Source organism: Mustelus asterias, chromosome 14 (genome assembly GCF_964213995.1).
Source record: "Mustelus asterias chromosome 14, sMusAst1.hap1.1, whole genome shotgun sequence".
In the NCBI taxonomy this organism is placed as follows: Eukaryota; Metazoa; Chordata; class Chondrichthyes; order Carcharhiniformes; family Triakidae; genus Mustelus; species Mustelus asterias.
In genome coordinates, this window is record NC_135814.1 from 49,866,479 (window position 1) to 49,890,796 (window position 24,318).

Sequence of the window (24,318 nt, forward strand, 5' to 3'; positions counted from 1 at the left end):
TCGACACAGCAGCTAGCAGGGGTCAGCATTATGTTTTACATTCCATGGTACATTATAATCTTTCCAATGTAGATTCTTAAATGATCACTTGGAATCCCACTAAATACTTCATTTGTAAGGATACAAATATACCAGTTTCAAAACGGAAATTTTAGGAAGTTTTAGGAATTATACATATGCTAACATTAAAAACTTGAATGTTTAAAGATATTTGAGTAAATAAAAAAATATATGACAGCTTAAATTAAGTCACAGGAATAGTAACTATGGGATTTGCTGAAAAATGATGTGAAACTAGGATTTCCTATGGTAGAGAATTTCAAGATTAGCGTAAGCAGCTAAAGCAGGTATCCAAAATGTGTTTGTGTGATAGAAATTGTTCAAAAATAGTTATTCTTTGGTATATAGTAACAATAATCTGTACAATACATCAATGAAAAATGTAACCGAACTCTTGTTTTATAATTGTATTGAAATGTGCAGTGTGTGAAGTTTAATTTTAAATTTTACAAATCTTTATATTACAACCTGAAACAGTCTATTCATATCACTATAAATGGTTGGACATTAGGATGACTTCCAAAAAATTGGTTGGCAAAAACAACTCACTTAAAATTTAAAATACTCAACCCTAACTCCCTTTACTTGGACTGATGCTGTCCATCATCCAGACTAAAATTGGCTTAACTTCTCCATTTCACAGGTTATATAACATTCAATATTATACATGTTGTGAGCTTAGATATAAATTTGACACAACAGTGATTATGATGTGTGCACTTTGCAGTTAATCCATGGTCAGCAATTTTTGGCTTTTTTGGCAAAGTATCAATTCAAATTTATAGGTGGGAAGCTGGTCCAGATCAGCAAAGGTGGTTGAGTTGGTCCGTGATATAGACTCGGCTGAATTGGCACAGAGAGTGGATGATACTGAATTTTCCAACAGGACTACCTCCCCCTAACTTGAATTGAATGGTAAGCCTCACCATAGCTTGTTATTAAAGGGAAATTTATGGCATTGATAGAAACAATGATACATTGTTGACAATGGCATAGCTGAACATGTCGGCTGTATTGCTACCACTGGTGCAGAAAGCTTAGAGGTCTTACAGCAGCAGCTCCACCCAAGGAAAGTTTTCCTATTGGTAGCTGCAGCCCAATTTCTAGTCAAATGTTCCAGATGAAATTAGCATGGAGAGATGTCATTGACTCAAGCAATACAGCCAACCCGTTCCCTTATAACTGGTTCCAAGTGAGGAATAACCCTTCTATGTCAGGAGGAAGGTGAAAGTAACTACTCTCAGTTTAGCTCTTAATTCTTGTGGGGACCACATGTACAAACTTAAGTTGGGATTTGCTACACTGTCTGGATGATTCCATTTGAAACACTGTATTTTCCTTGAAAATAGTTTAATCAACAGCAAACATATTATTGACATACTTTTGTGTTGAAGGGTTTCTCAGTAGGATCAGCAGTGGGGATGCAGAAGATCGCCAGCAATCCAATGTTTTCTCAACTTCAAACAAAATGTGGGCACTGCAGGCTGCCATGTAATGAAGACATCATGTCTCCTTCTTAGATAATGGCCACAGATATACATGGTGATATTTCTGTGGTGAATTATCACCTGAACAGTCATTGAATAAAACTGTCTCCGTACATGTAGGCCAAATGTTTGCTATGAGGTGTCATGATGCTTGCACAAGTGCCATCAAAACATATTTCACTCAAGGAGAATTTGTCATCCAGTGAAAGCTAGGTGACCTGTACAGTTGCTGCCTCCTCAACACAGGAAAACTGATGCTTTGCCTCTTCCTGATACAGCAGATGTCCATTGTGATGTATTGGAAGTATGAGGGATGGAAACTTCATGCTGTGGTCGTTTCGCTTTCTTTGAAATACCTGTTTCTCTTCCAAATATTGCCTACACATTTCTATGTTGGTTACTCTTGTGAACAAAGATATTTTTCTCTCTGAAACAAGTAAGCGTGGAAAACATTGGCCCTGGAGGCAGTGCTGAATGCAGGGTAAAATAGCTCTGCTATATTTGCATCTTCAATTGTTGAACTCTTCATTTAGAACCAAATTCTTCTCTGAGTTTTGCACTGTTTTTGGACCGCCTGAAGGAATACTGTGCCAATTAGCAAGGAACAATTTAAAAGTCGGAAGAGAAACCAAGAATAATAAAGGAAAACATTGGCAAGGTAAAAACAACAAAATAAGGAAACCTGCAAGAGTAATTAATGGGAAATGTAATTAAAAATGCAAAGAAGAATTGAAATGGGACCCAAAATGTTCAGAGCAATGGGAATTGAGACATGAAGTGAAAGCTGGATTTTCCAATGTGTTCTTTGCCAGCCAAGCTCCACACTGTGGGTGAAACCTCAGAGATTTAGGACTTCTGAGTTTAAGTGCAGGGATTCTCTAGCTCATCAACAAGCAACTGGATTAGACAATGCTAAACACTCAACTTGAATTTTAGTTCAGTACTATCTAACAATACACTTCGCAATGTCTTATGGCATTATCCTTACATACAAGTTGTATAAGTTTGTGAGTTCCATTCTCAATGTTGGTTTTAGATTCAAAGTGCACATTGTAAAGTGATACAGCAATATTAAAAATAATTTCCTGTTTAATTTTCAAACAGCAGGATTTGGTAACCGATGTTACATTTCTGTGATGTTTACATTCGTAGGGTTTTATTATAAATCAGAAACCAAGCTGTATGTTGTGTGTAGTAATAAAAATGAATAGCTGCTTGGTGAAAGGAAGATGAGGGTGTTGAACTCCTGTTTGAGATCTGTGTTACAAAACCAGTAAAAGCATCAACTGGGTTATTGTCAAAAAATCATATGTGACACATAAAAAGCAATGTGAAAACATTAAAAAATGTAAAAGGTGCAGTGTAATGTAAACAAAATATGTGTTTAAAATATCTTTTGGATCACAGAAAGTTCCATACATCTGCAAGTGAAGACGGTGGATGAGATCCATAAACAAGAATTCATCAGCCTCTCATACATCTGTACATGCAAATTGGGATGTACAAAGAACTGGGTCAATGAACCAAATGATTAAATTGGCAGGTTTCAAAATAACTGGTTTAGAAACATTAGGTCCAAAGAATTCATAAATCCCTCTGAGAAAGAAAGTGATTATTGCTGTAAGTTGGTAAATGTGGGTGAAACTGAATGTTGAATATATAGTACATATGTTGTGGTGTTCACATGGTGATATATCCATCATTAGGTAAGTGGGTGGGTTGTAATCTTAAATTTCTGGGCATGACTGCAGTATTCTGTAGTGATTTCATAGGCATAGAATGCATATATTCATAAACATCTTCCATCCCCTGGAAATATACAAAGAACGTTGCATAGTCAAACCTTTTTTTTTTACATGGGCTTTAGTAGTATAGAATCTAACATCAAATAAAAGGCACATCCAAACAAGCAACACTTTTAATTTGATTCAGTGTTACTCATCTTGCCTTCTTTCATCGTTTCCACAATGAGCTCAGATGTCCAGGTTTCTTCTCCTAGGCTATTGATGGCCTTGCAAGTATATTTACCATCATCGTGTGCAGATACCTCAGAAATAATCAAACAGCAGTTTCCATCTTCATCATATTCAATTTGGTAATGACGAGACTCCTTGATAGGGTGTTCACCCTTGAACCAGATAACTTCAGGATCAGGGTAGCCTATAAATAATACGAAATGACTCTGTTAGAAATACTCATACACACAGATTTTGCAGTTATTTTTCAATAAATAAACACCAATTGTTACCGATGGATTAACTCTTCAGTGCAGTTTATAACTTACCATAATTCTTATCTGAAAATGATTGAATTTTTGGCTGGAATGCTCTATTATAATGTATTTGCTATGCGTAGAGCGCATATTTCAAAATTCTCCACACTCACCTTTGAGGTTCTGAGCAATAACTTTAATGGTTGGAAAATCAAGGGGGCGGTTCTCCCAGAAATAGTCTAAGTGTCAAATTTGTGTGAAAACTGGAGTAAATCACGCTAGTTTTTTCAGCGGGACTTTAAAAATGAATCTCCCACTCTCTGTGCACTGCAGAGTGCACTGGCATGAATCACTTTAACAAGCAGTGGGCAGGGCCTATTCGCGCTGGAGAGGCCGGCAGCATAGCGCTGAGTGGGCCACTGCTCATGCGCCGATCTTTCAATGCCGAGATCAGCGCATATGCAGTGGCCCCTGTCTGCCAGCCTCCCAATCACTGGCCAGCCACGTCCCTGGCAAGACCTGTGACCCCCATATCGCTGGCCCTCTGACTCCCCCCCACGGCCCAATCCCTGGTCTCCCAGACATGTCTGGGCCAGCCTTAACAACCCCTCCCCCCCCCAAACTCTCGGCCTGCCTCGATCCCCTGCCACCCCCCTCAGTGCCAAACCGCACCCCCCTGCAGCCCCAACCCCCCCAGCGGGCTGCCATCCCCCACCCTGGTGGCCAGCCCCAATCACTAGGCTCCCTCCCACCCCCACCGATCCCGAATGCAAAGTGGCAGCAGAACCCTCCATTACCACAGACTCCCCCCCCAGAGTCCCCCCACCCCTCTCCCCCCCCCCAATCAGGCCTTGCCCCCCATTAGGCCCCAACACCTGGCACTGCCTGATGCCCAGTGGACTGTGCCAAGGTGCCCCCTGGGCATTGACATCTTTCCCCTTAGGCAGTGCTGGGCTTTGATTGCCTCCCCTTCACTCCAGCGAGGTCAGGCTGCCAGCTCCCTGTTCGCTAGAATAAACCCCGCTGGAGTGAAATACTCCTGGCGGAGGGCGGGGTGGGGGGGGGGGGGGGGGGGGGGGGTGAGGGGGGAAGAGGTTAGCGGACCCCGAGACTTCAATCCCAGGCGGTTAATTATATTTACATTATATTAATATCAGTGTCTGCATATATAATGCAGCTCCGTGCCGATTTCTGGCGCAAAGCTGATGACGCTGGAAATCTGGCGCTGGGAGACGCACTCAGGGCCGGTCACCCAGGGCCAATTGAGCAAATCAGCTGCTGCTCGAATCTCCCGGCCCACTGCGCACAGCGCCCCGATGTTTGCTGTCTTTATAAAATGAATTATTATACTGTTTTTCCAAGTTCACAGGTGTGAAATTGCCCTGGATGATTTTATCTACAGTATCAAACCTTTCAAATATGAACAGAAAGATTAAGCATTAAGGATGCATTCATTTGTGCTCACATTTCCTACTCATTGGTTGTTATTTATGACTTTAAAAAATTCTTTCATGGGATGTGGGCATCACTGGCTGGGCCAGCATTTATTGCCCATCCCTAATTGACCTTCAGGGGGCATTTAGGAGTCAACCACATTGACATAGGAATTGCATCTTTTAAAAGAGATTAATATTTGTAAGAATACATTGGAATGTTAGGAAATATAGGAAATTAAGACAACAAAGTGATATATCAACATTGCATAAGTAGCGAATTAGATCCAAACTGCAGACAATTTGGATGATGCAGTTGCCAAGGTGGAGCTTCTGAATATGACCAATTGCCAAGTTCACAAAGTAGGCAGGTAAGCAGGGCATTTAGCCGATCTTACATCAAATTGCTCTTGATGCAATATCCCATTAGATCAGTTCCTAGCTCAGCATTTAAGGTGGTGCATGGGATGCTCCTCAAGGTGGTTGCTTTGTTTAGCATGGTGTCGAGATTCTTTAGTATTATTGGAACTGCACTCATCCAGGCAAGTTAACATTATTCCAGCACACTCCTGTGCCTTGTAGATGGTGGCTTTGGGCTGTAAGGAGGTGAGTTATTTGTCACAGAATTTCCAACCTCTGACCCCTTGGAGCCACAGTACTTATATGGCCAGTCTAGTTCAGTTTGTTGTCAGAGGTAGCCCCTAGTTGTTGATGGAAGATTCAGCAATGAGACTGCCATTAAATGTCAAGGAGCGATAGTTAGATTTTCTCTTTTTGGAGATGGTCATTACTGGCACTTGTACAGTGCAAATGTTACTTGCTACTTATCAGCCCAAACCTGAATGTTGCCCAGGTCTTGCTGCATATGGGCACAGGCTACTTTGGAATCTGAGGAGTCGTGAATGCTACTGAACACTCTGCGGTCATCAATGAACATTCCACTTCTGGCTTTATGATGGCAGGTAGGTCCCTTAATAAAATGGTTGGGCCCTGAACGCCAGCCTGAGGAACTCCTGCAGTGATATCCTGGGGCTGGGATGTTTGGCCTCCAACAAAAACTTCAAGAGCAGTCACTCTCACCTCATCTTCTGAATTGAGCTCCTTTTGTCCATGCTCGGTTAAAGATTTTAATGAGGTCAGGTGTCGAGTTTCTCTGCTAGAGCCCACTGTTGAGTGGTTTATTGCTGTGTGAGCGTCACTTGATAGCACTGCTGCTGGCACCTGCCATGCCTTTGTTGATGATCAAGAAGTTTGGATTCGCGTTGCTTTTTGTAAACAGGACACTCCTGGGCAATTTCCCCATTGTTGGGTAGATGCCATTGTTGTAGTTGTACGAGAACAACTTAATCAAAACATATGATCAAAGAGGTATGTTTTCAGCAACATCTCAAAGGAAGAGAGGGAATGGCGAGATGTAGCCATTTTGGAACAGAAGGGACATTAGGGGTCCAATTTTACCACCGCATTGCACGAAAACTTGGTAAAGTTGGGTGTGAGGCGCGTAGCATGATCCGTGCCCGCTTCCATGCCAGTTCCGCCTTTACCACGGCTCGAAAATTGCCGCAATTGGGATTGTGCCCGAAATGGGTGCGACAGCCATTTAAATGTATTTGCATGCATTTAGATAGACTTAATGGGCTGCACGCCCAACTCTACCGGCACTTCCCCCTTTACCACCGCATTCGCCAATCCAGAATCAGCGCGAAACAGGCATGCTCCACAAAAATCTGATTTGGGCGCTCCAGTTAGTGAGGAGGTAGGTGCCGAGCGTCCGATAGCTCTCTGCTTAAGATCAGTGGGCGGGAAGGGGGGGTCCGCTATCACCCTGCCTGAGATCAGTGGGGGGAGGGGGGTCCGCTGCCCCTCTGCCTGTGATCAGTGACGGGGAAGTGGGGTCTGCTGCCACTGTGCCTGAGATCAGTGGGGGGGGGGGGAGGGGGGGGGGGCGGGGAAGAGGGGTCCGCTGCCACTCTGCCTGAGATCAGTGGGGGGGAAGTGGGGTCCGCTGCCACTCTGCCTGAGATCAGTGGGGGGGAAAGGGAGGGTCCGCTGCCACTCTGCCTGTGATCAGAGAGGGAGAAGTGGGGTCTGCCGCCACTCTGCCTGAGATCGGTGGGGGGGAAGGGGGGGGGGGGGGGTGAGGCCCGCATTTGGCCTGGGAGGTGGAGGGGGTGGGGGGATAAGGGGGTCAGTAATACTGTGGGGGTGGGGCAATGTCTGTGGGGGCCGGGGGGAGGCATTATCCAGCCCAGGAGGAATGTGGCAGGGGAGCCGCATTCTATCATTTATTTTTCTGCGCATGCGCAGTTGGATTCGAAATCACTGATATTTTTTCAGGCCGAGTGCGTATGGGAGCGCCTGAGAACGAGTCTAAAAGTCAAATCTGAAACATATCCCAGTTTCAAGTCTGCCCAGCACTTAGAATCAAAATGATAAAACAGGGCCTTAGGACTTTGATGGCTGAAGGCACACCTGCCATTGGTGAGGTGACAGAAGAGAGGATGTATCAGAGGTGTTTATTTAAAAAGAGAAGGCGACCCATTCACAGTGAGATGCCACGCCAGATTTTGCACTTGCAACCTGATTAATTATGCACAGCTGAGTTCCCCTCTGAGTCACCTGGTGGGACGACAGCTGATTCGTCCACTCCCTGTCAGCTGATGAGTTCAAAGTTCTCAGTGCCATATTTAAATATCAATCCAGCACACTCGTATTACTATTTCCAGCCCACCTGTCATAACCCGGATGTGCAAGATGTCAGCAACCCAGAAGGAAGAGGCAAGCAGCCTCAATAAGAAATCTGTTCTCCGATTCAACCATCCTCTCCCTGAGCCCATCGCCTGTGAAGTCCCCAGTGCTTCACTTGGACCTTTACCCACCGCATCTGGCGTCTTTATTCATCCCTTTCGAGAAAGCAATGTGGTATCCCATTGAGCCCCTGGTTTGTGAGCTTTTATACGGCCATGCCAGGGTCGAGCTTCCTTCCCTTCGGTTTTCCCTCTGCCTTCCATTGTTCATCTTCTTCATCCACCTCCTTGTCCCTCTCCCTGCCATTGTGAACCTTCATCCTCACCCCCACCTTACACAGCCCTCCCTCTGCATTACGCTCCTTGTCTTTGTTAGGCGACACTCCTCTGCCCTCACCTTGCACTCCGCTCCCGGTCGAACCTCAGACCTTTGTTGCGTTGGCTGCATGAGTCCCGCAGTGTTGTCCAGAAAGATACCGGTGTGTGGCACCAGGGGGAAGGAGACCCCTGTACTTCCCAGCTTCAAGCGCAGTACTGATCTGACTCAGTCACCCAGGAGGTCCATGGGTCCAGTAGCAAGGATCAGCTCAGCATGGAGGTGTTGGCAGGAACATGCCTGCCCTGGCACAGTGGTGAAGAGTGCATCAGGAGCAGTGCAGCACTATGGCAGAGAATTGTTGCACTCACCCTGAAGTCTCTGGCAAACAGAGGACCATCTTGTGCATACCCCTCTTTAGCAATTGGGTTTGACAACAACATAATTTCCCGCTGGGGTGACGTAAGATTGAAAGGCCTAACAGGATGCTGGCTGTCAAATGTTTTAATGAGAATGCACGGGATGCAAATTAATACAAATGAAATTAATTTGCATCCCGTGAATGCTCATTAAAACCTGCCCCCAGAAAGAGTGACCCGTTATTAACCCGCAATTGGGAGAATTGCAACGTGATTTTACACCGGCAAGTTTCTGATTTTTTTGCCTCTTGCCAGATTCTGTGCCTGCCCGGCCACCAACAAACCTGCCGCGGGTGGGTTGGGAGGATTCCACCCGTAATTTAACTGAATTGACAAATAAGGCTAATGCACAAAACGTAAAGTGCATGAATTTTCACAAATGGTTCTACAAGAGACCTCTTCGAAAAATTAGACACAGGATGAAAGAAGTAACGTAGCAGCATGGACGGAGAGGAAACAAAGAGGGCAAAGGAACATTACTCAGAATGAAAAAATGATGCTAGGGATGGACATCTATAGTTCCAAGGTCAAATCTGAAATGCTGGAAATATTTTCACTCAAGCAGTGGTAAAGAAAAGATTTAATAGAAATACAGTGCAGCCCCGTTGTAACGCGATGGTTGGGGTCCATAAAATGTTATCGCGAATGTTATCGGGGTCGCGCTAAATCGGGGTCGCGCTAAATCACTAAACCGGAAAGAGCAAAAAAAAGGGTCCAATGATCCATCGCGTCATATCCGATTTCACGCTAAATCGGGCGCGTAAAATCAGGGTTATACTGTATTTAAAATTACAAATGCTTTAATCAGTATGAATAGGACAACTATTTCCTGTTTGGCAGTCTGTGCCAACCATTGCAAATGTAAAATTGTCACTAAGTGAGTATAGAGTTGAGGAGAAATTTCTTTATGCACTGGGTTGTTAAATGATGGAACACATTTCCACAGAGATTGGCTGAGGCAATGACAACAATATCGTTCTGTAGAAAAGTGGACAACATTTTGAACAGGGGAAGGACCAGCACCACGGGGAGAAAGTAGGAAATAGTTTTGGGTTGCTCTGGTAGAAGTGGACCATAAGGACTCTGTAAACTTTTATAGTTCTGTGGTCTCTTGCAGCACTTCCCTAAAAAAATATAGCTTCATTTACATGAGTGGTAATTTAACATTTTGATATTCCAATGGCCCTTTGTGCTGTGTTTCAATTCTCTTGTCAACAAGAATCATTGAAGTTATATCAAATAATCTGAATAAATGTTCCATGGCACAAGAAGGCTTTGCTCTTGTGGAATTTGGAATGCATTGGTTCCTCTTGAAAAAAAATTAAATTATTCACCAACAATGATAAACAAAACATGGCTGTTTCACATTGAAATCTGTGCATATGTTTCTCAATGAAAGATTCTGCAAACCACAACCGATGCATTCTGATTCTGAGTCAGAATCTGTGAATTTACCTTCGATCTTGCAGTCAAAGCGAGCAGCACTGCCATCTACAACTTCAGCGTCTTTAAAGGTCTTGGAAAAATATGGCTTAAAATTTTGCCTTTCTTCGGAAACTGCCTCAAGAAGCATCTTGGCTTCATCAGCTGAGATAAGGAAAAACAAAACATTTAAACAGAATATCCATTTTTGGTCACTGTGTGAACATAATACCCGCACATATTGGGCAAATGCCAACGTTAGAGCAGCTGAAGCATGCATTCTACTTTCTACCAGTTGTCAAGAGCCTGAGCTAAAAGTGAAGATTATTACTGTTAATCCATATTTATTGAAATGCATGTTCTAGTGCCAATTTATATTGGGGCTTGTTCAATTAAACTGTCCCATTTTCCACTGGCTATCAGCCAAGTGGGAATGTTGAAATCCACAATGCTACCAAGTTTCTGAAGTTCACACACTGACTTTCCAAATGGTGGCAATACGGTGCTATTGATGATACATGGGGAAAGGTTGCAGACACGGTTCCAAGGCCGAGTCTCCAGTGCATGTCAGGCTTTTCAAATCAATTTAAACTGCTGGCAACGAGCAAAGAAAGGGTTGGAGGGATGCATGCAGATCACAATTTAATTTATTGCTGCTGCACAGGAAAAGTTGTATATATTTTCCCAGCCCACGTGAGGCAGGAACACAACAAGGGGGCAGTTTAATCAGGGGGAGCCCTGTTCGATTGGCTCCTCAACGATGTATCACCATCAGGGAATTTTATCAACTGGGGGATTGGCAACTGGCTTCCCGCTGCAAGGAGGTGGGAAACAATTTTAAATCTTGCGATGTCTACTCCGTGCCATTTTACCAGGCTGCCGGCAGTAGATTGACCCTTGACTGTGTGGGGGAGGCTGCCGTCTGAATGCAGGAGGCCTCCCAGCAGCAGCCTAGAGGGAAAGCATTTTATTATTCAAAGAGGAGGCTGTGGGCAGAGAAGGCAACCCCAGCAATTACCTTGGAGGGGTTTTCCCTCCGCACAACTAACATTCATGTCTTCTTAAATTTTCTTTGGCCTTCCCAGTGTGGACTGCAGGACCCTTATCTTCCTCAGCCGTGGCCCCCATACCTGATGGCACTGCTGGGGCTCGTGAGTGGCTTGTCCTCTGATTGGGCCGATTCTCCTAAGGGACAGGCAACTGTCCTGAACAGCAGCTTATTCATGAGCTGCTATCCATAAGATTTTGGGGGATATCTTGTCAGCTGTCGTACATGTTGCCAACGTGCATTTCTAGCCAAGCTCAATATAGAATCCCTACAGTGCAAAAGGAGGCCAGTTGGCCCATCGAGTCTGCATCATCTCTGACAGAGTATCTTACCCAGGCCCCCTCCTCCACCCTATCCCAGTAACCCTACACATTTACCATGACTAATCCATCTAATCTACGCATCTTGGGACACTAAGGGGCAATCCACCTAATTTACAAGTCTTTGGACTGTGGGAGGAAACTGGAGCACCCAAAGGAAACCCATGCAGGTACATGGAGAGCGTGCAAACTCCACACAGTCACCCAAGGCCGGAATTGAACCCAGGTCCCTGGTGCTGTGAGGCAGCAGTGCTAACCACTGTGCCACCATGTCACCTTTTTCAGGAAAATTTTGCCCATTCTTTCTCAACGATTTGTTCTGCTCAAAGGGCATCTCCAAGCATCCGGCAGCAGTTATGTCATTGAACAAGCTAAGTAGCAAATCACGTTGATATATTCTCACAGACAGAAACCAGGAAGCATAAATTACTCAATTCCATCACTTTTAATTTTAAAATGTTTGCAGATAGCCAATTAAATGTGGGGGACCTTTCACATAGGATTAAGTTAGAAGATAAAGATCATAAACTAACATGAATTATTTAAAAATTATTTGGAATTTCCTATTATAATGGAGAAATTCAACAATCTTAAGAAGTTCGTCTGTGAGGCCATTTAGCAGTAATTCTGAACATAGTATCACATTAAAAACCCGATTACGTCTTATTCAATAGGGTGCAATTTTTTCGATGATTTTTAAAGCAGGATAAGGGCATAAAAAAAAAAGATTTGCACTTATATAACACTGGATATCACAAAGTGCTTTACAACCGATAAAGTATTTTTAAAGTGTAGTCACTGTTGTAATATAAGAAATGCAGCAGCTAATTTCTGTGTAGCAGACAACCAATAAGAGCAATGTGATAAGCACCAGATAATCTGCTTTTGTGATGGTAATTGTGGGATAAATATTGGCCCAGGACACCACTTGTCTTCTTCAAAATAGTACCAGCGGATCTTTGACATGAACATGAGAGGGAAGACAGGACCTCATCCGAAAGATGGATTGAAAGTTCTTGTTAATTCATAGATTTCCAATTGATAGGTAGACCTTGCCAGTGTGCCAGCAGAGAAGCGCACAGCACATCATAGAATCCCTACAGTGCAGAAAGAAGCCATTCAGCCCATCAAGCCTGCACTGACAACAATCCCACCCAGGCCCTATCTACATAACCCGAGTATGTACCCTGCAAATCTCCCTGAGACTAAGGGACAATTGAGCATGGCCAATCAACCTAACCTGCACATCTTTGGACTGTGGGAGGAAACCGGAGCACCCGGAGGAAACCCACACAGACACGGAGAGAACGTGCAAACTCCACACAGGCAGTGACCCAAGCCAGGAATCGAACCCAGGTCCCTGGAGCTCTGAGGCAGCAGTGCTAACCACTGTGCCACCGTGCCGCCCACACATGTTGTCAGTTTCAGAGGGTAAGGATGAAAGGCGTGTGATGAAAGCTTCACAACCATCAAACAGGCCAAACAACCTGTCACATTGACGTATTCTCACAGACAGCAAACTAGAAAGCAAAAATCTGGGCCATTATTTGTAATAAGTGTTGACCAATTGGTCATAAAATCTCTTAAGGGTACTCAAAACAAAGTCATTGGGCTAGAAAGATGGACGGTTGTCTTGGATTTAATGGCATCAAGTAAGGGTTAAAGATTTTAGTTTCCTTCTAATTGTAGAGGAATCTCTCTGTTTATCCGTTCAGTTCCTGCCATCAGCATCCACCCAGCTGCAATTTCAGAACACTTCAGATCTCACATGTTGCAAATACTGGCTCTGTTAGGCATTGGCTACAGTTGATTTCTTGTTTTGAGGCAACATTTGAGTTCTGTTGGGACTATTACCCAGTTACTGGCTAGGTGTTGTGCAATTTGTGGGGGAATTGTGACCGTCAAAATATAAAAATAGAAATGATAAACATTTTAACCTCATGGCTGTGGTACTGATTTATGCTCTTGGTGTAAACATAATGGAATCTTGAAAAAATAAAGCCCACCAACGCCTCTACTTTCTCAGAAGACTAAGGAAATTTGACATGTCAGCTACGACTCTCACCAACTTTTACAGATGCACCATAGAAACCATTCTTTCTGGTTGTATCACAGCTTGGTATGGCTCCTGCTCTGCCCAAGACCGCAAGGAACTACAAAAGGTCGTGAATGTAGCCCAATCCATCACGCAAACCAGCCTCCCATCCATTGATTCTGGCTACACTTCCTGCTGCCTCAGCAAAACAGCCAGCATAATTAAGGACCCCATGCACCCCGGACATTCTCTCTTCCATCTTCTTCCTTCGGGAAAAAGATACAAAAGTCTGAGGTCACGTACCAACCGACTCAAGAACAGCTCTTCCCTGCTGCTGTCAGACTTTTGAATGGACTTACCTTGCATTAAGTTGATCTTTCTCTACACCCTAGCTATGACTGTAACACTACATTCTGCACTCTCACGTTTCCTTCTCTATGAACGGTACGTTTTGTCTGTATAGCGCGCAAGAAACAATGCTTTTCATTGTATGTTAATACATGTGATAATAATAAATCAAATCAAAATCAAATAAAAAACACCCTGAGTTGTATTTACTTTCAGCTTCCGGCTTTTCAGCAGAATCTGGAGGACTGGTGGGTGTGTTTCCCAGTGAGGCTTTCCTTCCACTTAGACCAGCTAGCATTGCCATTGAAGAGAGCCGCCCTATTGCCCTCACTGCATGTCCTGTTTTCTGCAAATCACAAAAGAATTGAATAACATGATATTTCCATACAAGTTTTGTTTCAGGATAAAACATATCACAAATATAATACAGTGGCACACTGTGCATTGATCATTCACTTTATCAAACTCAACAGGGCACAACTTTCAACCATTTCTAGTCTGGGCAATGTATGGCCAGCAGTTGGAGTTCAAAGGGGTGGAATCTTGATTCCCTTACTAATTTGATGTAAATTCCAAGAGGAGTTAGGCCTTCTGCCCATCCTGCCTCTGCACCTGATAGCCTCCTCACTTCTTCCAGGGTCACCCAGCTCGCTCCCCCGTGCCAAAAATCTGACATCCAGGCCGCCATTTTTAAAGTCGGGTTCACAGAGCCTGGAATTCTCTCGTCTCCGCACACCTGACCCACAGATGGGAATCTGGGCCTGAAGATGGTCTTGGCCTCAAAATGCCAGCAGCAGGTGGACAGTAATGACACTCCAGCAGTTTTGTGCCATTCTGAGCAGAAGTCGGAGAGCAATCCCATTGTGCCCCAGGAAGTCGAAAAGTAAGTAGAAAAGCAAATTACATCTAGTAGAAATATGGAAATAATTTTCTCAAAGATCAGCAAATGTAGAAAAAAATAACCCAACTCATGATGGATAGCAATGCCTTCGAACTGTAGTAGATGAGATGGAAATGCATGACTTTCATGAGGGAAGTGGAAGATTAATGGGGAAAAGGGCAACATATTTATTATTGTAAAAGGAAAAAAATGGTTCCCTAACAGTGATATGGCTTGTAATCAGCTTTCAGTCCCAACTGTTGTATGGCAGAATGGAACAATACACAGTGATTTTTTTGCTAGGATCAGGCTTGGTGTAATCTCTATATTGGTCGTTAAAGAAAACTACATGAACTGAGTTTGGGCAGTTTCAACACCACTGTTAATTGGTGGTTGGTTCACAACTCCCAAATTAATCATTGCACAAAGTGAAAGCACAAAGAAGATACCCATAGTAAATGTCACACCGGTGTGGTAAGATAGGTAAGAAACATTCCTGGGGGAGAGGAGATTCAACTTTTCCAACATCTTACTGACTTGTGCCTGATGCTTAATGCTGACAGGTGTGTTAAAAATTGGAAATGCTTCATTAAACAATCCACTTGCCATGAAGGCAAAGACGTTCTCAGGTTCAGTCTTTGCTTTGGGATGAGTTCAGAAGTTAATGTTGATCTGGATTAGGGAGGGATAAACAAAAGCTCACTCATGTTCATTATTTAGTAATCTCTGATGGAAAATGTCAGGCGAGGGTAGTTGTGATGCCAATCCTATCAACACCAACTGTTCAGCTTCATCTGTGAGTAATGACCACTTGGTCATTATTCACAGATGAAGTTGTGCCCTGTAGAGTTTGATAATGTATCAGAGGGCTACAAAACTCTGCTTTATTACAACATTTAGATGAATAGCTTGAAACAGCATCTCCAGGAAGGAAGGAGAAGAAATTTGGGTGAAAGAAAATAATAGAAACATGTTACCTTTCTGCATTTTGTCTCATATTTTCTGAGTTAGTTCAGGGAGGGTATTTCTCAGTGACTCAGTTATTACATTTGCTGTTTTTTTATTGTCAGTTGTACCTGCCATTTCCTCCTGGCCATGTACTTCTTCATTCTTTCCTTTGAAAGCTTCTTCACTGCCATGTTTTTAACATCTTTTTTCAGCCACTTGTGCTCAAGACACTGATCACAGTTCAGGCGGTGTCTGGTAATGTATGAACATATATGGAGAGTTTAGACATGATCGTGAAAATATTTTCAGCATAACATTGATATCTTGAATGACTATCTATGAAAATAATTTGATTAAAAATTAAATCCGAGATGTTGCAAGTGAAAAACTTTACTTCATGTCTTTTTTCAGTAGATTACTAATGAAGTCTTTGGCATCATCTGAAATCTCATCAAAGGCATCATCATCAAAGTCCCAGGTAGCAGACGTTACATTGGCAAGGGTTTCGTTGTCGTTATCACCCATGAATGGAGAGAGTCCACTGACCCTAGAGCACAAAATGAAAATCGCACCATAAAATACCATAAAGACTGACACTTACCAAGATTAATCCATCAAAAATACTACCTGCAGATTTGTAAACTTCCCCTTATTTCTAGAAATGTTATAACCAGATGAAACTAAGAATGGAATTAAAAGTAGTTCCAGGTTGGCTAATGCAATATTATACATTTCTACCTTAACTACAACAAAGCCATTCTAATACATTTCCACTGTATTTACTGCTTCAGTTACTGTAGAATGGGTCATTATCATCAATACAGTTTTTAGTGAAATAGATTGCTGTACAAGCATGTCTGCTGTTGATGACCTTGGAGTGAAGTCGATTTCTTAATCTCAGGTTTAGAGATTGTGCAAACATTAAAAAGGATGGCCTGTCATTATTTATTTAACCGAGCAAATAATCTATTATTACTCTCTCCTTTCTTCACAGACGTTCCCAAAGCACATAATATTACCATTTCTCGCTGAATAACATGCAGTATACTTCAATTGACCATTAAGAGGTCCACAAAACGATCTGGAATTTGTTTCCCTCTTCCCTCTACAGGAGAAGAAAATCTTCTAGACAACCCTCAGTGAGGTTCCTACCTATTGTTTGCCAAATATGACCTGGATGTTGACTGAAAATCTGGGCTTTTATCATATTTTTGACAGTCGGAATTGTCCACCCTATGTTTATCTGGGTAGATGTTTTTTCTGCACAGTATCAATATCTACCAACTCAGCCAATCATTGAGCAGAAAACCATCCAATTTACTGAGGAAGCATTACAATTCTAAATGTGGGATTTATACTTCTCTGGCAATATGTTCTTGTTCTTCTGCAATATGCTTTGCTTAGGGTACTGCAATGATTGAAATCTCAGAGGATGAACAAAGATTGAAAGGGTCAATGATGAAGGTGGAGGTAAGTGGAATAAGTGGGGGCGGCACGGTGGTTAGCATTGCAGCCTCACGTCACCCGGGACCAAGGTTCGATTCCCGGCTTGGGCCACTGTCTGTGTGGAGTTTTCACATTCTCCCAATGTCTGTGTGGGCTTCCTCTGGGTGCTCTGGTTTCCTCCCACACTCCAAAGATGTGCGGGTTAGGTGGATTGGCCATGCTAAATATTTCCTTAGTGTCAGGGGGACTAGTCAGGGGGGACTAGCTTGGCTAAATGCATGAGGTTGTGGGGATAGGGCCTGGGTGGGATTGTGGTCGATGCAGACTCAATGAGCCAAATGGCCTCCTTCTGCACTGTAGGATTCTATGATTCTATGAATCAGATAGACACAGAAAAATGGTGTTGAAGTGATAGATGAGCCATGGTATCACTGAATGGTGGAGAGGGTTCGAAGGGCTGAATGGCCTACTCCTGCTCCTATTTTGTATATTCTTAAGGCTTAGAATGACTTACGGTTTTCTGTTGAAGAGCAAAGTATGTGGAAGAGTGAGCAGAAATAGCATAAAATAATTCTTGGAATCATTTGCCACAGATATAAACATCATAGATTATCATAATGCTACAGGACAGAAATAAAACTTTTGACACAACAGCCTTCACCAATATTTTTCTTCTGGTGAGTCTCATCCCACTTTCATTTCTCAATCCAATAACTTTGACACTTCTCATTTGCAACCACATAATTTATTTTTAAAAAGACCCAAGGAGCTGGATTTTCATTCATGAAATGAGTAGTGGGAGTTGGGAAAATTCCTGGTTTTGCTCGTCCACCTTGGGAGTAAATGTCCACTGAATGGGATTTTAACTGTGGAGGAGGAGGGGGGAGAGGGTGTGGGGGTGTGTGTGGTAACCTGGAAAAAAGTTCAGAGGCAAACAAAGGGGCTGGTGCAGAGGTGGGCTGATCAAATGGCTTTCCTTGGTATTGTGCGACTTCATCCTCATAATAACAAAAATAGAAAGCTCCTCCAGTCCTCACCCTCTCACCTCCACACACTACCCATGCCACCTCATGATTCCCAGCCACCACCCTTGGCTTCTCCTGCACCAACCAATGTTCATGGCTCCTTATGCCCTCATGCTAAGGTATGCCCCCAAACTGTCTTGTATGATCCCCATTCCAAGTCATGGCACTTCCATGCCCATTCACACACTAGACATTGTATAGGACCAATAACTCATGTAGTGATAGTACGGTACGTAAAAAAGCTTAAAAAGCAGTCATGCATTGATAACATTCCATTTTCCCAACAAAAAAATCCTGCTTACTACAAACTGTCAATCATCCAAAACTTTTGGAGTACCAACAGCTGAAACTGCAAGTACTTGAAATCTCGTTACCTCGTGGAAATAAACATTGTGCAATTGACAGTATAGATCAGAAAACCAGAGCTGTCAATCAAGCATAGAGGTCATGAAGGGAATATTTTGAATTTACTTTCAAAACATTCCCTCATGCAGACTACTGTTTATAACACCTCTGAAGTGCCGTGAACCTTGATTCATTGAACAGTCACCCCTACTCCATGAAAGTTGCAGATGACTAGGTCCTGCCTATCCCTGCAATGGAGCCAACCAAGTTGGGAGCACAGGGTGTGGGTTTGTGACCTAAACCAGCCCAACTCTGGAAATGGGGTTGGAAATCCTGGAATTCGGACCCATCTCCCATTTTTAAAGGGCTTCCTAGTCATCCAGACTCAGTGAAAATCCAGCCCATGGACTCTGCTTCAACAAAGGTTTGCAATAGAAAATTTGACATTCTAACCATACTTTGTGGAAACAAGATTTTTTTTCTCTAACCTATTACTTCCTATTACTTCCTTTTGTAATTATGTTAAATTTGTTCTAATTCTTTTCTGTCTCATTGTCCAATGAAAATGATCTATCATTATTTATCCCATCATAAACCTTCAAACCTAATCTGTCAGATTATTCCTTAAACCTTTTGGCTCTGGTGAAGAATCACCAATTTGAACAATGGCTAAAATTAGCACGGGATATACAGCAGGCACCAATGACAACTATATCAGAATATCTTGTATCAGTTCTGTATCATATAACCACAACCGTCAGCTATGCATTATCCAATAGTTATATTCATGCAACTTAAATCAAAATATTTTTCAAAATCACCATAATTCAGGCATAGGCTATAAATATATTTCACTCATAGAAGATAGATTTGTAAACTGCTCTTTGCTTTAACTAATAGATTAATTTTTCAAAAGAATTTATTGGATAGATTCATTACTATATTAGATCTTTAATTCTATCTATAACTTTTCAATAGCTTACATCTCAATTTATATTAATAGTAGCACTATGCTGCATTAAAAAATCTTTATTATTCATTTTGCAGTCTGAAAAAAGTCCCAAAATACATTAAGAGAGAACATTTTACACTCATTATTTATTGGAAGAGTCCATTCTAATGATTACTCACAATTACTCATTATAGGTCACTGCGGCCAAGATATCAGAACACCCTTCAGCATTTGGACAATGTTCAAAAAGGGATGGATTGTAGAGAATAGCTGCAACAACTCAATTTGTCACAATTCAGGAAACCATACTGTCTCCCTGGATTCAGTTCAAAAAAATAGATAACATATTTGTGATTGAAAACGTGCTTGCTTGCTTTTATCTCAAGCTAGAAAAACATGTCTCAGGCTCTTCCATCTGGAAAGATCCTCTGGTGCCTTCATCATAGCATCAAATCATTTGTTAAATTATTCCATGTCTTATACCTTTGCCTCTCTATCAGTGTGTTGCTTTGAGTAGAGAATTCCTAACAGCCTGAAATTCGCCTTTGCAATTTAGAACCTGAGTCCTTGGTCAACCATCAGAATTCAGTTTGAAGTAATGGGCCAGATTCTCCGATCTTGCCCGTGGCTGGGATTCTCTGGTCCCGCTGCACTGAACGGAGATTTGGCTGAGTGCCAAATTCTCCATTCTCACTGGCAGAGCAGCCGGGCATGAACGGCTGGGGAATTCCAGCCAGTATGTCTGATCCATCTTCTTCATACAGTTTATTATCTTGTGTGCCTCGATAAGATCATTTATTAATTGTTTAATTTCAAGAGGGAAAAGGTCAAACTTCACCAATTTCTCATCATTGCTCACTCCAAGAAAAATAATTAATCTCGTGTCTCATTGAGCTGCCTCCAGGTGTGAATATCTCCCTTGGTGGCTAGAATTCCCTGTAGCACTCAAGGTGCAGTCTGACCTCAGGCCTCTACAGTTTGAGCATAACGTCCAGTGACTTGTATTCACTCTGGTCCAACTTTATTAAAATGTCTAGCTGTTTTGCAGTGCAGTCCATCGATAACCTTTTTGCACTAACAGTCCAAATTATCAAGTAAATTGAATTAAGCAATGTAAATAATACACCAAAGTTCAAAGTTAAGACTAAAAAGCTGAATAATTACATAGTTTGAATTAACCAATTTTGAACTGAAACTGTAACACATCAAAGATGTATTGGGAAAAAGACATTTGATTCTCTGTACTCCCATTGAATTGTTTCAAATATATTTAGTTAATCAGATTTTGGTCATTACTGAACTTTTCTTTTTGTAGTAAGCTGCTGGCATTTTGTCGAGTAACTACTTGTAAAATTTTCTCGAAGCAAATATTTCCCAACTGCATTCTGATTTTGGATACTTAATTTTAAAATTGCTTTTAGAACTCAGAGTTTGAAACAGAGAAGTAAACACAAGTCCACACTGATGAGAGTAGCAAATGTATTATGAATATATTGTATAAAATAATACTAATCTGATTGTTGCTTTAACATCCTAACATAATAATTGTTTAGTTTATAGAACCGTTAAGGAATTCTTTGTATTTTCGATCAGCACATTGCTTCATAGCAGTCATTTTTTGTTGCGTACATTAGATTGTATCATTTTCCCCGAAAACAGTTGCAGTAGTTTGCTTCCAGTTGCCTACTCTGTACACAAGAAGATTTTAATATCATACTTTCTCAAAATGATAAGGATGGGCTTTAATTTAGAATACACGGGAAACCACTGATGTCTCTCTGGGGAGCTCATATAATCCCTAGACAAAAAGGTTACCATGCAACAGACATTTCCATTTAAGTCAGGAGTTCGCTTGACTCAATAAGGCATTTGAAGTATGGTATTTTAAAACTGAAGAAAAACATATACAATGTAGCCCAGAACTATAACAGTAAAAGAGTTGCAAAAATTTATGGCATTAAAATTGATTTTCCATATAACAAGTCCTTAGTACAGTTAACCTGCTTTTACTTTATCAGCTCTATTAGATCTGCTTTAGTACAGAGTGTATAAATCTGGAATGAGCACTATGCTCCTTTTATATCCTTTTAAAGTTAATAACTGGTAAGAGTGGATCTACTTTCTATGGAAACAATTTTCCATCCGGAATGCAAAAATAAACTGATTTATCTTCAGACTGTCGAGGGAGCAGATGGCATTGGGCGCAAGCCATCAGCTCCTTCCTACAGTGCTCTGAATTCTTTACAATTCTAGTTTGTTTTAGAATAATTTTAAGTTTATTATCAACTTCAATTCTATTTACACGATTTCTCTTTATCTTAGTCCTTACACCCACTTAATTAATTTTGGCTCCTTTTCAAGCACAAGCTCATAAACACTGTGCTTTTTTGGGATTAAAAATGCACTTATAAACATCATTTCCTTTTAGTTAAAGCTTGCCAAGATGTTTTTTGAACCCATCTGATGAAGCCAAAAAATATAAATGCTTCTCAGTTTTTAACATAGATTACATCTCGTGTAACTTTTGAGGTGTACGGTATAAAATTCATTTCCCATATTTTAATGTTCTGTTACTTGAATGAGCATCATTTTATTATATCATTCACACGAGTTACCTGATGATAAATTAAGAGCTGTTTTATTTTTCTGCCTACTACCAGGGATTATACCAGGGATTTCAATGTGCTTCAATATTAAAAAGCTTGACACCAACCAGGACAAAACAGCCTGCTTGATTGGCACCCCATCCACAAACATTCAATCCCTCCACCACCGACGTACAGTGGCAGCAGTGTGTACCATCTATAAGATGCATTGCAGGAACTCACCAAGGCTCGTTGGCCAGCACCTTCCAAACCCACAACCACTACCATCTAGAAGGACAAGAGCAACAGACACATGGGAACATCATCATCTGCAAGTTCCCCTCCAAGCCACTCACCATCCTGACTCGGAACTATATCACCATTCCTACACTGTTGCCAGATCAAAATCCCGGAACTCCCTTCCTAACAGCACTGTGGATGTTCCTACAGCACATGGACTGCAGTGATTCAAGAAGGCAGCTCACCATCACCATCTCAAGGACAATTAGGGATGGGTAATAAATGCTGGCCTAGCCCACATCCCATGAATGAATAAAAAAACTTTATGACTGGAATGGTTAAAAACAGATAATTTTTTTTCAAAATCCAATATCACTATAAAATGGTGGCATTACTAAACTAAAATGTTTACTTTTTCAACTACAATTTGCTTTCTGCCCTTAAATAAAATCAATAATATCTGCTATTTACTAAAGTATCCCCCTAAAGATAACTGTAATCAGCATTCATCCTTTCTCCAGTTCAGACAGCAGCTGAGTGGACAATGATAACTAAATTCAAAGCTGCATAAAATGGACAAGGAGATTGCAATACATGGTTAACCCATAGCAATACAAGCAATAATCAGTACAGCAGTACTTGTGCTACCTGCTCATTTCAATGACTTCAGCATCTACTCAGTGTTAACTGGCCAATAATACAAGTAATTAAACAACAATTACAACTATACTGCACTGCTTCAAGCTGAATCTTAAAGGAAAGATGCATTATGACACAACATGGGAGAGTATGGCTGCAAGAATTTTGGATGCTGCACTGGAGGTCTTGGTGAAGGGGTTGGAAATGTGAAGAGATATTCTGTATCCACAGGGAGGCAGGAGGTTCTCCAGCCACACACTCAGAAGGCAAGATGAACAATTGGCTATTGAGGTCAATGTCAGGGGTTAGGAGCTGAGTATGGATGCGGTGCTGCACAAAGTTCAATGACCTCACAGGCGTGACCAAGGTAAATAAGAGCATCTTCTAAAGTCATATCCAACCAACTGCCCTATTAGCCTCAGATTCGGCTCATTATAGCCCCATCAATCACCTACTAACGATCTTGAACAATTAGGACATATATGTGATGCTCATATGCTGCACCTCACCCTCATTTAGCAAGCTTCCCACCCACATCTTACACACACAGCCAGCTATGACATCCACATCCCCCAAACAGATAATACCATGCTCCTAGTCACAGTCTCGTGGGACAACTGGATGCAGCAGGAGCGAACTGAAGAGGGAGAGGCATATGTGCATGTTCTACCCGCCCCCCCAAATAGGAGACAGTGTAGGCCATTATTGGAATGATCATTTCTGAAGCTAACGGCATGGCTGAAACCATCAAAGATGATGGCATCTTCATATCGAATCCACCATTCATACCATTCCACTCCCACCTCATCCTGCACTCTCCACGGCTTTACAACCTGTAGTTGGTGTAAGCATGCATATCTAACTTTGTCGCCCTCTCCACACCACAACTGTACCTTCTGCCCTTCTCGAGAAGTGCTACTGGGCCAGAGAGTGGAGGAACAGTAAAATGACAGTAATGGTGGAGACACATTGTCACTCGATTTCACATTTCACCAACTCAGATACTGACACTGCAAATAAATGGGAGGATAGCAGCTGTGAAATCTGAATGTGGTGAGGTACCAGGGACAATTTCTTTTCTTTATTCTTCCAAGGGATGTGGGTGTTGCTGGCCGGGCCATCATTTGTTACCCATTCCTAGTTACTCTTGAACTGAGTGGCTAGGTAGGTCTTTTCAGAGGGCAGTTAAGACACAACCACATTGCTGTGGGCCTGGAGTCACATGTAGGGAAGACCAGGTAAGGATAGAAGACTTCCCTCCTTAAAGGACATTGCCATTACTGAGACGTGTTTTATATTCCAGATTTAATAATTTAAGTCAATTTCCATCAGCTGCCAGAGCATTACCTTGGGGCATCTGGATTACCAGCCTAGTGATGTTACTACTACCCTAACATCTCTCCTTAATGGC

At 42.1% G+C, this 24,318-nt stretch overlaps 1 protein-coding gene across 2 annotated transcripts in view; it reads right to left on the bottom strand.

Annotated features, from left to right (window-relative positions):
- Positions 1 to 436: 436 nt before the first annotated feature.
- The window catches only part of mylkb (myosin light chain kinase b), a 341,548-nt gene continuing 317,666 nt past the window's right edge, over positions 437 to 24,318 (bottom strand). For both annotated transcript variants that reach the window (XM_078228351.1, XM_078228350.1), the window contains 5 exons: positions 16,070 to 16,222; positions 15,804 to 15,927; positions 14,058 to 14,193; positions 10,130 to 10,261; positions 437 to 3,707 (listed from right to left, as the gene is read on the bottom strand). In XM_078228351.1, coding sequence (XP_078084477.1) covers positions 3,466 to 3,707; positions 10,130 to 10,261; positions 14,058 to 14,193; positions 15,804 to 15,927; positions 16,070 to 16,222 — 787 coding nt within the window. In that variant the 3' untranslated portion in view covers positions 437 to 3,465. The remainder of the gene's footprint in view (positions 3,708 to 10,129; positions 10,262 to 14,057; positions 14,194 to 15,803; positions 15,928 to 16,069; positions 16,223 to 24,318) is intronic.